Source organism: Haliaeetus leucocephalus, unplaced genomic scaffold (assembly GCF_000737465.1).
Source record: "Haliaeetus leucocephalus isolate CR32 unplaced genomic scaffold, Haliaeetus_leucocephalus-4.0 Scaffold848, whole genome shotgun sequence".
NCBI lineage: Eukaryota > Metazoa > Chordata > Aves > Accipitriformes > Accipitridae > Haliaeetus > Haliaeetus leucocephalus.
Genome location: NW_010973284.1, coordinates 18,263,560 through 18,277,086, shown reverse-complemented (window position 1 = coordinate 18,277,086; position 13,527 = coordinate 18,263,560). Strand labels below are relative to the sequence as shown.

At 39.5% G+C, this 13,527-nt stretch overlaps 1 protein-coding gene across 1 annotated transcript in view; it reads left to right on the top strand.

Annotated features, from left to right (window-relative positions):
- The window catches only part of DPYD (dihydropyrimidine dehydrogenase), a 342,314-nt gene that overhangs the window by 155,440 nt on the left and 173,347 nt on the right, over nucleotides 1–13,527 (top strand). The window contains exon 12 of the mRNA XM_010582763.1: nucleotides 6,246–6,430. Coding sequence (XP_010581065.1) covers nucleotides 6,246–6,430 — 185 coding nt within the window. The remainder of the gene's footprint in view (nucleotides 1–6,245; nucleotides 6,431–13,527) is intronic.

Sequence of the window (13,527 nt, the reverse complement as noted above, 5' to 3'; positions counted from 1 at the left end):
ACAAAAAAGGGGCATGCAAAATGTTTTGGGTTTGCATGGCAAGGTTTTGGTAGCGGGGAGGGCTACAGGGGTGGCTTCTGTGAGAAGGTACCAGAAGCTTCCCCTGTGTCCAACACAGCCAGTGCCAGCCAGCTCCAAGGTGGACCCGCTGCTGGCCAAGGCTGAGCCCCTCAGTGATGGTGGTAGTGCCGCTGGGGTAAAGTATTTAAGAAGGGGGAAAAAAACTGCAGCCAAAGAGAGGAGTGAGAATATGTGAGAGAAACAACTCTGCAGACACCAAGTGAAGGACGGGGAGGAGGTGCTCCAGGCACCAGAGCAGAGATTCCCCTGCAGCCCGTGGTGAAGACTATGGTGAGGCAGGCTGTCCCCCTGCAGCCCAGGGAGGTCCACGGTGGAGCAGATATCCACCTGCAGCCCATGGAGGACCCCACGCTGAAGCAGGTGGATGCCTGAAGGAGGCTGTGACCGACCCCGTGGGAAGCCCGCACTGGAGCAGGCTCCTGGCAGGACCTGTGGATCTGTGGAGAGAGGAGCCCACGCTGGAGCAGGTTTGCTGGGAGGACTTGTGACCCCGCAGGGGACCTGCACTGGAGTAGTCTGTACCTGAAGGTGTGCACCCCATGGAAGGGACCCACGCTGGAGCAGTTAATGAAGAACTGCAGCCCATGGGAAGGACTCACAATGGAGAAGTTCATGGAGAACTGTCTCCCGTGGGAGGGACCCCATGGTGGAGCAGGGGAAGAGTGTGAGGAGTCCTCCCCAAGGAGGAAGGAGCAGCAGAGACAACATGCGATGCACTGACCTCAACTCCCATTCCCTAACTCCCTGTGCCGCTGCGGAGGAAGGAGGCAGAGAATTCAGGAGTGAAGTTGAGCCCATGAAGAAGGGAGGGGTGGAGGGAAGGTGTTTTAAGGTTTGGTTTTATTTCTCATTATCCTAGTCTGATTTGATTGGTAATAAATTAAATTGTTTTTTTTCCCCAAGTTGAGTCTGTTTTGCCCGTGGTGGTAATTGCTGAGTGTCCTTAACTCGACCCATGAGCCTTTCATTATATTTTCTCTCCCCTGTCCAGTTGAGGAGGGGGAGTGATAGAGCTGCTTTGGTGGGCACCTGGCATCCAGCCAGGGTCAACCCACCACACAAAAATATCCAAGCCAACTCCAAATACTGCCTTTGCAAAACCCCCCAGAAACAGTAAGTTATTAGTGAGCAAAAATATGTTTTATTAAATCTTTGGTAGAAGCTAGGTATTGCATGGTAACCGAAGGGCAAAATTTTATTTCACATTTCTGGGAATCGGTCACAACTTTCAGATACTGTGCTTTTACTTTTAGTATGATGGTCATCTCGCTTGGGAACTGCAGCAGCAAACCCCAGAAGGCCTCCTAGAGTATAACTACTGTCCCCCCAGTATAGTTCAACGTACAGCAAAGATAAATTTGCCCAAGTAGTTTCCAATTTTATTATTTAACCCACTCCTAATTAATACTTATTTCTATAGATTGAGAAGCATTTGCTAGGGAAAAAGGGAAAAAGCTTGCAGAGCTCTGAGCTCCTACGTGAAAAATATTTTAGTTTTCCTTTGTACAAATCCAGAACTTGAAATGCTACAGAAGCCAGTGAACCTGCAAGGAATGTTGACTTTCTTCACACAACCTGCTCAGACAGCTAGGTAACTTCAGCCTCAAAGCACTGAAGCCTTGAATATCTAATGAAAGACTAGGAGGGAGGAAGAGAGGTGGCTGTGATGCCCTAGCTGGGAGTGCCCACAGGGGTGACCTGGTGTCTCCCTGGTAGCAGAACATCTGCCTCACACGCCCAGAATAGACTTTTAGGCACCAGACTTTTTTAAAAATTGTTATATAAAACTGAAATTTATATAGATTCCTAGTGAAATAGGTAGGAGTTTTCCTGCTGAGTCATTTGGAATAGGATTTTTCTCCACAAGTAGGTTTACTGCATGAGTTTGAGTGCAGCAGTTTCACACCCTGAAATGATTACCAGTTTCCAATATGTAAAAGTGGTGGGCTTCATGATGTCTTCTAATACCCTGCTAACTTAGAGCAGGAATTCTGCTCTTTCACCTGATAGGCATCAGTACACATTTGCTTGCTGGTGACAGGCAGAAAACAAAATTAGTACCAGCTTGCAGCAGGAGCCTCTCCTAGCATACCTGGACTCAACTTTATCCAGTCAAACCACTTTTTAATCCTGGTTCAGTATGCTAGTGGGGCAGAGACTGGGGGAAGCATGATTGTGCCTTTCTTTATTTGCTGGGCATTTAGACTGGGCAGTGTCAGCAGTTAATCATCTATTGGTGCATGTGACAACTGTTACAGTATATTTGTATTTTTCTGAAGTATTGCTACTATTCACTATAAAGGAATTCTGTAAGATGGATATCAAAAATAACATTAATGAGCTACTAAAGCTAAAATTACAGGAACTTATGGAATTGGTTAAACAGAAAAAACATTAAACTGTTTATTGAAGCTTCACAGATATACTGCAGCTAATGAGCATTTCTGCTATTTAAATAAGCCCAAATTGAACACACATTACATGGATACATAATTAGTCATGACAGTCAAACACACACAGACTCACTTTTAAAGCTTTATTTGAGGAATCTTTTCCATTTGATTAGTTTTGTTAATTAAAATATTTTTTCTGTATTCACTTATATTTTAATATTGTTTTTGCAAGTGCTATAATTTGCTGCTGCTTTTCCATTTATGTTTGTTTGCTCTCTGAATATAGAAAATTTGGAATATATATTCAGAACTGTCCTTTGTTTGGTGTTATTTGTGTTAGCATCACTTGATAGCATCAGAAAAATTCAATTGTACGTTGTCTTTCATCCAGAAGGATCTTTTCAAATTATATATAATATCTCACCAGCATATGGAGGAGAAGGCAGCACAGCCACAGGATTGTACTTTTAATTTTCAAGAGCAAAGCTATGTTAGTTTCAAACTTTAAAGGATGTGAGGATGCAGGGATTTAAAAGACACTCTTTTCTTTACCCCTGTCCCAAATCGTGCACCAACAAAAGCATGTGCTATCTAGTTTGCTTATTGTTCAGTGTCAAAAAGCAAATCAGGGAACTGACAGTTGGGGTCACCTCCTTTCAAGCTCACGTTTGACTCTTAGACCCTCTCTCACCTCTTACAGGGGCAGAGAAGGGACTTCCCTTTGTGAAGACCAAAGTTCTTCCCCTTCTTTATGCAGGTGGTCTAGGAGGTGGTCCCTTCAGCCTCACAGTTGCCCCGGGTACCAGATCCAAATTGTGAGGATGTTAGGAACTCTTATATAAGATGCTTTTAAATCATGCTTTTATTTTTACTTAACCTAAATCTTGGAGATTATAAAGACAGAAGGAAATAGCTGCTGGATACCATGTCAACCTTGCCATCAGGGAAACGGTCTTTCCCAATTTTAAAAATACTAATCAGGCAGACAAATCTCCAGGCCCTGGGGAGATGTTTCAGGTGAAAGTATGTTGGGCATTCTTTGCACTCAAAAAGCTTCTGGTATAATTATGTCCAGACAGGTATTTTAGCACAAAACAATCCAAAGATAGATTTGAGAAATGTAATAGATCCAGGATAACAGAGGTAATACCCTGTTTTTCCACAGGATGAAATAAGTAGTCAGAACTTCCAGTTTTATATCATTTCTTCTGAAAAACTACATCTCTGATAGCACATTGCCCTCTAACACCTTTACTGTGGTTCAGTCCTGTCTCAGAGAAACAAAAGTCATCTATTAAATCCCCGATACCAAATCCTGCAGCACCGAGTTTTCCCCTGGGTTTTTTCCAAACATGTCTTTACAAGCCTGTATGTATTTAGCTTGTGAGAACTGTCTAGACCACATGCTGAGATGGTACCACTGCATGCAATAAGTTATCCTATATATGACACATATAAGACAATCAAAAGCTTTCTTGAAGTACAGACAATCTGGGACATAAAGAGAAAGTTAATGTTTTGATTCTTAATAAATCGGCTATCAGCCATTATCAGCACTTTCCTTTTTAAAAAAAGATACCAAAAAACCCCCAAACCCAAACAAGCAAACCAAAACCCTCATTTTCCAGACTGAAAAATATCTCAGTCTGAAGGTTGTGTTTGGTGTGATCTTTCAGTAATTTAAGTATTTTTAAAGGAAACCATTTCGTAAGTTTTTGATGCTGTTACTATGCAAATATTATTTTTGCCAAGTTAAGCCACAAGTATATGTGGTGTGGGAGGGATTGTGCAAGCAATAGGTCTTGAAGATAAATTAAATACTTCTAATAGGAGAACCTGCTACAGTCTTTCAGCTTAAAACTGTCTGTGATTCTGGCTTCTGAACCAGTTGCAAAAAAATACTTTGGATTTGAGTCCTCTGGATATATGTTTATGTATGCCAAGGGTGAGGAGGAGAGCGTAAGTGGGACAAGTAGGTGACAATGTTTGTGCCTTGCTTCCTATTTTATTATTTTGCCCCTAATTATAAACAGCCCCTGCTTTGAAATACACTTCTAATATATGATTTGGAGGTGAAGGGAGATACAGAGTCTGGGAAGAAAATTCCATCAGGATGACGTGCAAGAAAGATGCATTTGAAGCTTGCTGTATACTCAGGCATGCACTGGGGCAATACTGTGACTTTGCCCTCATACTGGAGAAATATTCTTGTCTTAAACTGGCAGGTTTCTCTTTTACATATATGACAGCACAACTACATCAGTTTAATTGACCTTAGCAATCTGCATCTGCTAGTGGTACGTCCCTGAGGGACATTGCAATTTTAAGCTGCATTTTATTGCAGAATCTTCAGTTACTGTAGACAAAGGTATATAAAACCCCTTCATTTTGATATATGCCATCAACATTTGCTAAAAATGTGATTCTCTTTGTGAAGCTACTTTGAAGTGTCTTTGCGATTATAATAAAATAATTTAAAAATTCAGAATAAAAATTATGTTAATATAGAGCAGGAATATTTTTTCCTGAGCATTTATGTGTATTTGATGCCATTTGTATAATGCCATGCAGTATAAAAAATTACTTTTTTATTTTCACATCTACTTTTTTTTTTAAGGACAATAATAGTTCATGTGGAGAAAGCCTATATGTGCTGTTTACTGACATGAAAAAAATTAGGATATCTTAATGAATGCTCTAAAAAACCATCAGAACTTGCAGTGAAAAAGATACAAAATCTATTGTCTTTATGTAAGCATTTCATTTTGATTGTGTTTTTATGGTTTTATTCTTAATATACGTAACAAGTTTCAAAGTGAGCCCTACTTTCAGGATGTTCTGAGTTTAAATATTAAGTCAGGATAGTTTTGACTTTATTGAAACATATCTTTTTCAGAATTAAATTTCTTTAAAACCAACACACTTTGTCAAAGCCAAATCTTTGGTAGCATAACATTTCCTGGTGGGAAAATGTTCCATCTGAAAATTTTCAGTGAGGTTTAATAATGACCTGTCAGAAAGTAGCAGAGTATCATTTCTGTTGTGAGGGTTAATGAATGTGGGAAGTAAATTATGGAGATCTAAATGAATTTCTAGAAATTGTAACAGAAACATTCTTTTTTGTCAAAAATCATATGCTGCATATTAAGTTGCACAAAGGAGTATATGGTAGGTTACTCAACAGAAAAACATGTTGATATGGTAAGTGCAGTACAAAGCTATGGGCGGAGGAAGAGGAAGAAAATTTGTTTTTCCTTTCTTAATATTGTTCATTAATAAGATTTTCAGAAGTGCTGGACTTTTTCCCTGGGAGATGAATGATGCCAGTGAGAATGACTTTGTGAATCTCAGCTTCTGGGATATGCAGTGTGTTCTCAGGGAGTGACCAGAAGAACATTAGCACCAATTATTTCTTGAGCCTGCATCGAGTCAGTCACTTCTTGTGACACTTGTGTACATTTATTTTGTATGCAAGTATGGCTTTGCAGGCACACAGGAACTGGTTACTTTTCTGATGCTACTAAACTGTGGTTCCATGTAGTGTATGCTGTTTTTCTGTCTGAGTCCTGTTCGTAATTACATACCTCCACTAGCTCAACAAAAGTGTTTATGTATGTAAAAAAACTTTTCATTTTTACTGTAAATTTACATTTAAGTAAGTTAAAGAACTTGGAACTGCTTTACTAATTGTTATCAGTGTATATCTGACAGATTCTAGCAACAGTGTTTTCTTTCTTCTTTTAACATATTTGTCCTCCACTTTAATTACAGTCAGAGAGGCCATGGCACCTATCAAGTTTAACAGATGGGGTCTTCCTGAAGTAGATCTGGAAACTATGCAAACAAGTGAACCCTGGGTTTTTGCAGGGGGTGACATTGGTGGTCTTGCTAACACTACAGTGGAATCAGTAAATGATGGAAAACAAGCTTCCTGGTACATGCACAGATACATACAGGTGACTTTTCAAAAGTGTTTTTCTCTTTCCCATTTCTATCCGGTTTTAGATACTTTGAAAAAATAATTTCATTGTGGTTTAGATTAAATGTACAAGTTTTGAGAAACTAATACGTAGATTATCTGGTGATTTGAACATTACAGATTCATTCAGCTTGGATCACATGCTTGAGTTTGGGTAGTTGAACCCAGCTTTCTTACATCATCTTAACACTGAAATCCAAGCAACATTTTCTTGGCCCCAGCTCTGAATTATGCTCAAGGGTAGGAAGCCTCCCTGCACAATACACAGTGCAAGTAGAAGTCCTAATTGGGTAATTGCGGAAAAGAAGTGAGCCCATCAGTATTAAAACATAAAATCTCCCAATAGTGCATAAACTAAAAATTAAATATTGCCAATGTTGTTACATAGGGAAGACATTTTTAGTGTACTAACAGTTTACAGAGTACTCATATTATCTACACTGGAACCAAAGGTTGCTCTGATGAGGCTGATAAACTGGACACAAGAACCCAACAAAAAATAAACACTGAATGCACAGAGGAAAATAACACAACGGAGAATTTACCTGAGAAATGTGAGTTTAAGGGTTACAGAACAGGGGTTCAAAAACCTGGTAACTGCATGTTCCCTTTTGGTGCTCCTTACATGTTGCTGACTGAGCACCTCTGCCCTAATTTTTCTAGTAAAAGAAAGAGCACAAAGTCTAGAGGAGCTGCAGAGGAACCTTCAGAGACAGGAGACAGCCTGTGTGGAGAACCAGCTGACAAAGAGTGCGTTCATAGTGCAAGGCACTTTTTAGAAGCATGGTACATGATTCATTCTCCCACAAAAAGAGGTTTGAACAACTGAAGTTGGGACTGTAACAGCTCGATGTCTTTCTCCCCCATCCATCTGCTCAAAGCCTCTCTGATTGCATGTTTGTGCAATTTCATGCTGTTGGGGTCTGATTTCACTTCCTAAAAATACTTCAACTGAAAGCTTGTTGTTAGTATCTGTGCATATTTTTTCTCACTTGTTCTAAAGCACTGTTTGTGTCCTGCCTTCTTAGACCCTATGAAAATGCAGAGTGTGAAACATCTTTAATCCCTGACCCGCTTGCTTAATTTCTCAGTGCACTGTGAATTTGGGTAACTGTGAGAGGGGGAGAGAGGGGTATCTCCTCTTTGTCTCCTTCCTCTTTAACCTCTAGAAATACACACATCACTTAAAAAACTTCCTTTATCATCTTGCTTACTCCTCAAAGCTTGATTTTTTTTTCCCTTCTGGAATGTATTTAGTACTTTGGGAAAAATCTGAATAGTCATGGCTTGAGAATTAGAATTTTAAATCGAGCAAGCTTGTGATATTAGAGCATTTCCGTTACCCTTTGTAGGTTTCAAGTCAGCTTATTCAACCTTACAGTCTCACCAGGAAGCTAATGGGAAAGCCTTACAGCAATCTTCACAGGAAAGTTTCCAAATGTCAAGTGTCACCTTTCCAGCTGTTAGATGAATGGGTTGCCCAGGGGCATTTATTTGGATGTGCAGCCCTTGTAAAATCTGGTTGCTGTGGTTCAGAGTGCTGTAATTTGGCAATTTACTTCACCGGTGTTTGGACCTGGTAGAAATTTAAGTGACTGGAGGAGAGTTTGTTTTCTAAAGAAGTTGTTTAGAGAAGGATTGTATTACCCTGATGTTTATAGGGGTAGGTATGTGCATGTGTGCGCGCCTTTGTGTGCATGTGCATGCACGTGTTCAATTCACAGCCCTGTATTCTGGAAACTTCCAATATCAAGTGAGAAAACACCCTTACACACTACCTTATTTTCTCTCTAGTGTGAGATTCTAAGGCAAACAACCTTCCTGTCATCTGAGTGTCTGAATTGAGTACACATAAAATTTTAAATAAATACATTGATACCATCTATCCATTTGCATTTTAGTTACAGGAATAGGTAGCCATTTCCAAAATTGCCAACTATCTCAGCACCAGGATCTACCAATAATGCCATCAGCCTTTAGCAAAATAAAACTATTCCATGGGATTTCTCAAGCAACCCAAGACCATGTCAAAGACTGAAACTCAAAACCACCATCCCGACTACTTGCAGAATGCACTGTTTGAACGGCACACTGCTTGTATCCCAGCCTACTCCAGGCAAAAGGCTAAGCAAACAGATGGGCCTGATATGTGCCCTGAAACTCCAATCGCTGCAAGCTCTGGCACATGGTCAAGTGAAGCAGGAGATCCAGACTCAAGGACTCTCCAGCAGAAATGCCTTATGTTCAAAACTGCGAGTTATTTACAGAAGCTTCTTGGCTGCTCTTATGCTGGAAACTTTCCATCATTAGTTGCCTAAATATCTCCTGCCTCTTAACATATTCCTCCCACTGTATGAAGCATAGGTTCATCTCAGAAATTATTGCCTGCAGCTGTGTCAGGTTAGTTTCTATAAACATGACCAGTCAAAGCCTAACTAAGGATAGTTGTAGTAGAACCTGTTAGAAGATATAGTCAGTCTTCCTAGAACTGTTCTTTGCAAATCATTAGAGATCCAAACAGAATCAGCTTAATTCATGCAACTACTATTCACAACTTTTTTTTCAGGATTCAACCTTTTTTGTTATTCCGTGGATGATGTAAAAATTTCTGTAAAATAATCTTGGCGATTTATTTAGTTTGGGGATTGTAATGGCCCTCATTTTTGTCCAACAGTGACTTTATGATCTTGTGTAGAAGCAATATAGGCTGCTGTTCTCTTCTATGCCTCAGTTACCATTCATTTCTTTTCGATTAGTGAATGGGATTTAATACTGTAATAGTTATATTCAGGGTAATTCACAATTATTGCAGGGCTAACTTCTGATTTTCTATGCGTGCCTTTAGAGCAAAGACAGCTCTCACATCACAATTCTTCCAGTATTTTCTTCCCGGACCACTGCGCCAGCCTTAAATCTTCACTCCTGCTCTATTCATATGCTTAGCCGTGGAGCATTTTCCCATACGTGGCACTCAAGCTGCCACCTTCTCACTAAAATCCCTCTTAAAAAGTGACTTTTCCTCTCTGGTTCACAATAAGTTTTCTTTTATCTAAATCTATTTTTTCTTTACAGTAATCTTCCCAGTATGGACACTTTCTTTTATATTTTTCTTAGACTGAAATGTACATGATACACTTATAGAAGGGAGAGCTAGATCCTAACTGATATAAACTGCACTTCACTAAGATGCTATTCAATACGAATTTTGAGCACATCACTGTGCTATTTTGAACCAGTGTTGTATATTTGCTATTTTTTCTTTATCTATGCTGTCAAAGAATATATGGGCTTTGTGTCTGAAGAGTATAGTTGTTGATCCTTTTATGAAGGTTGACCATTCTCATATATTCCTTGAGCATGCATGAATGTACATTATTTCATAATCAATACCAGAGATGGGTGGTTCCCAGGAAGCTTGTCTTCGAAGCCGTTAGTTATGTTGTCTGCTTCTTTTCAGGATAACCAAAGGAAAAATTGAATGTCCCTTTGTTTAGCTAGAACAACATATGAAACACTAGCATGAAGACAAGTAACAAAGCAGCATTTGCAAAAAGGTGGAGTAAATGCAAGTGCAGGAAACCTGGTATTTTAGTTGCTTACCACTGAGTAAGCAATATGTCTGTTCCAGAAACAGAAGGCCAGGAAGGAGCTTAGAATATCTCTGTCCAACTGGACAGAGCCCTGAGCAACCTGCTTTAGTTGACCCTGCTTTGAGCAAGGTTGTTGCACTAGTAGATGGTCCCCAGGCATCCCTTCCAACCACAACCGTTCTGAGATTGTATGAAATAACATAAACATACTTAACAAAGTTTAAACGTATTTAACAAAGTTAAATAATGGCTAATCGGAGAGAGGATAGAAGCAGCACATGCAAGGGAGAAAAGATATGTTTTAAGATCAGACTTAAAAATAGAGAAGGCAGGAGTGAGATGAAAGTATTCAGGATAACTCTTCCAGGCAGTAGGATTTGTAGAGAAGGCTCTCTATTACTTGTGAAAAATAACAGTAATACAACTACTCACTTTCACAGTCTATCTTTGTTAAGGGCCTGAAAATGGAGTTAGACCATATCGCTGTGGTTAAGAATTTTCTCCATCTAAAGAAAATGAGTGTCACAAATTGTATCAGGTCTAAAGCTGAGTTCCTGTCTCTCAGCCCTACACTACAGACTATGCCGCTTTTGCCTCTAGGCATATCCTGGTTAGAGCAAGCTGGGGCCACTGCATGCAGTGTGCTGGGGATTTTTCAGCACCCTGTTCCAGTATCCAAAAAGTTGCTGTGACTGGAACAGTAAGTACCTGCAATATTGGTAGCTCAGCTGGTTGGCATCAAATTAGGGGAAGAATGGGCCACACTTTCTGTCCTCTACTTTTACAAATCAAGGAAAGAGTTGTTATAAATAAACCCTTGCCTGCAGGCTTTCTTTTCCTATTTGTTTGTGCAATGTCAGGGAAATCCTTCATTATAAAGAGGATTTTACTTTCAGGAAGCTATAAAACATTTTAGTTTGCCAAAAGTTTTGCTTTGTAGAAAGCAACGCATCAGGGCTTATTTCTTTTATAAGTATTGTGCTGAAAGGAAAAAACAGCAAAAAAACTAAATAGAGCAAAAAGGGAATTGATACGAAGGAGAGAGATAAATTTGCGAGGATGTACAGCCACTGGCTACTGAACCTTCAGCTGCATCCTGCCCCTGTGTGTTTTTAAAGACTTGGTTTATTCCATTGAAACCTTTTTTCAGTCCTCGCCCTGCCACCTCCACCTGCATCAACTTGTCATTAACAAAGCATTAGGCACATCTTGTGGTGCTTGAGTGTGTCTGGGTGGAATTGTTTGTGGTTTTGCTCTTTGTGAGGGAAGTTTGGCAGGAAGAATAGGCCTCTTTGCATACGGTTTAGGAATTGCCTTATGACCAGTTTGCATGAAGGCATGCAGGAGGCGAGGCCTATTTTCACATAGGTGTATTCAACCACCTGGTTCAAAAGTCTTTCACTGCTCTGGTGGATTTTATTTTTTTGTCTTGTATAGGATTTATATTCTGTTTTATCACAGAAAGCTCATCTGGGGTCTCTAGTTAAGAATCACTTCCAAGCAACACTCATTTTAGGTGAGAACAACTTTTAGAGATTAATTTGTCCTGCCTGCAAAAAGAAACAATACAATGTAACTTAAGCTGCATATTAAGCACTTAAGCTGTCTGTCTATCTGTCTATAGCAATCAACATTTACAGTTATACAAGCAATTAATAGTTCCTGAGCAATCCTTGGACTGAAGGACATTCACAGAGAACATTTGAACAATTCTGGATAGCAAATGAATTAACAAATAACTGCTTTCAAAATGGAGAATTTTTTACTCACATGTGCACATAGAGTGGAATTGGCCAAAAACCTTTCCCTAAGTCTTTCTTTGCTGTCATTCTTACAGAATCAAAATCAGAGTGCACTGTAAGAGTTCAGTATATCAGTGTTGATTTCAGCAGATTGCCCCACTTCCAAATATGTAGGAGACAAAAAGTGCTAACATTTTAAAAATGCTTTAATTTCAATCATGTGATCCAGGAAGTTCTGTTTTTGGCATTGCAAACAACGTTTTGCAGTTGAAATTTTAGTTAAGAAAGACTAAAAAATAGTTAAAGATTAAATCAAACCCAAAATAATCAAAAGATTACTTTTTTTCTTTTCTTTTCTTTGATTTGTCAGTTAGCAAAAGCTTTTGGGATGTAGATTGCTGGGCTGATTGGTCTTCTAAGAACTCAGATTCTCCTGGTGTAGGAAAACAGCCCTGTGGAGTATGACACAGAGGAAGCAGTGAGCATTCAGGAGGGAGGAAATAGGGGATGTCTGACTTTATTTATAAAGTGTGGCTGCATCAGCTGCTAGCTGAGAGAGGTCATGATACTGAAGGGAGTTTGGACCCAAGTGTTAGGGATCTTTAAAAATTAGCTTTTCTCAAAATGTCCACCATTAGGAATGCATTTAGGTTTACATCATTCAGGTTAGGACAATTCCACTACTTTCAGTGCTTTTAAGCCATGAGAAAATTTGACCCCCAAATGTATTCTCTCTGTCCAAGGAATCAAAGATTTGGAGTCAGAATCTGAGACGTGAGTCCAGGCAGTCCCAAAACAAAACAGACATGTGAACGTTCAGGTTTTGAACCAGCCTGGGAAACAAAAGGCACTAAAACAAACAAAAAAACCCCTCATCCCATCCATGCTTATTAGTTTTCACAGGTAAAAATGGGATAAGTAAGTTCCTTTAAAAAAACAACCCAAAAGGCAGCAATCTGTAAGTGGCTGAGGTTTTTACTCTGTTACAGAAAATCTTCCCCACACCTCCAGTAGTGGTTCTTTTTGTCCTGCTGACGAAATCTTCATTTTAAGGGTAGAAGAAACTGCTGTGATCTTACTAGGAACACAGACTGTGTAGGGCTTCTCTGTGTTAGAAATCCCTGCTTTATTTCTTTCTGATTTTATTGAGTCAACCATCTGAGTCAGCAAGGATTTTACTTCTACCTACCACAGCCTGATTAGGATGCTGTTCAGTATCCATACATGGAAAAAGATTTTCTCTCTACGATTTTTACAGTATTAGATGGAACATTTACATTGAAAGCTTTTCACGGACTCTCCAGAGAAAAGGCTGTCTTCAAAACGAAAACAAAAGTGACTGTGGTGTCACAGCCGTAATGTGTATGATGTTCTTTGATCCCAAATCAGAGTCTAATTTTTGTCACCCTTAAAGTATTCATGTTAATACAATTAAATATTAAAACAATAATAGTTTTGCATATATTGATACGTATCCCATTGCATAGGCGAGATAAAATCTTTAAAAGGGGGGAAAAAAGTTGCAGGAGTTCAAAATACATTGAGTTAGGGCTGAGTGATCCTGCACATGGATGCCTTCCCTCATTTTTCACAAGTCCCTACACTTTTTATAGATAGGCAACTGGGAAGAAAACTAGAAAGGGTCCGTCTGCGCATACCCTGTTGGTTTTTTTTCAATCTCACTGCTGCTGGCTGCTGTAGGGAACAGAACTGGCTGTTCAGAATGGCTGAACAAACCTTTG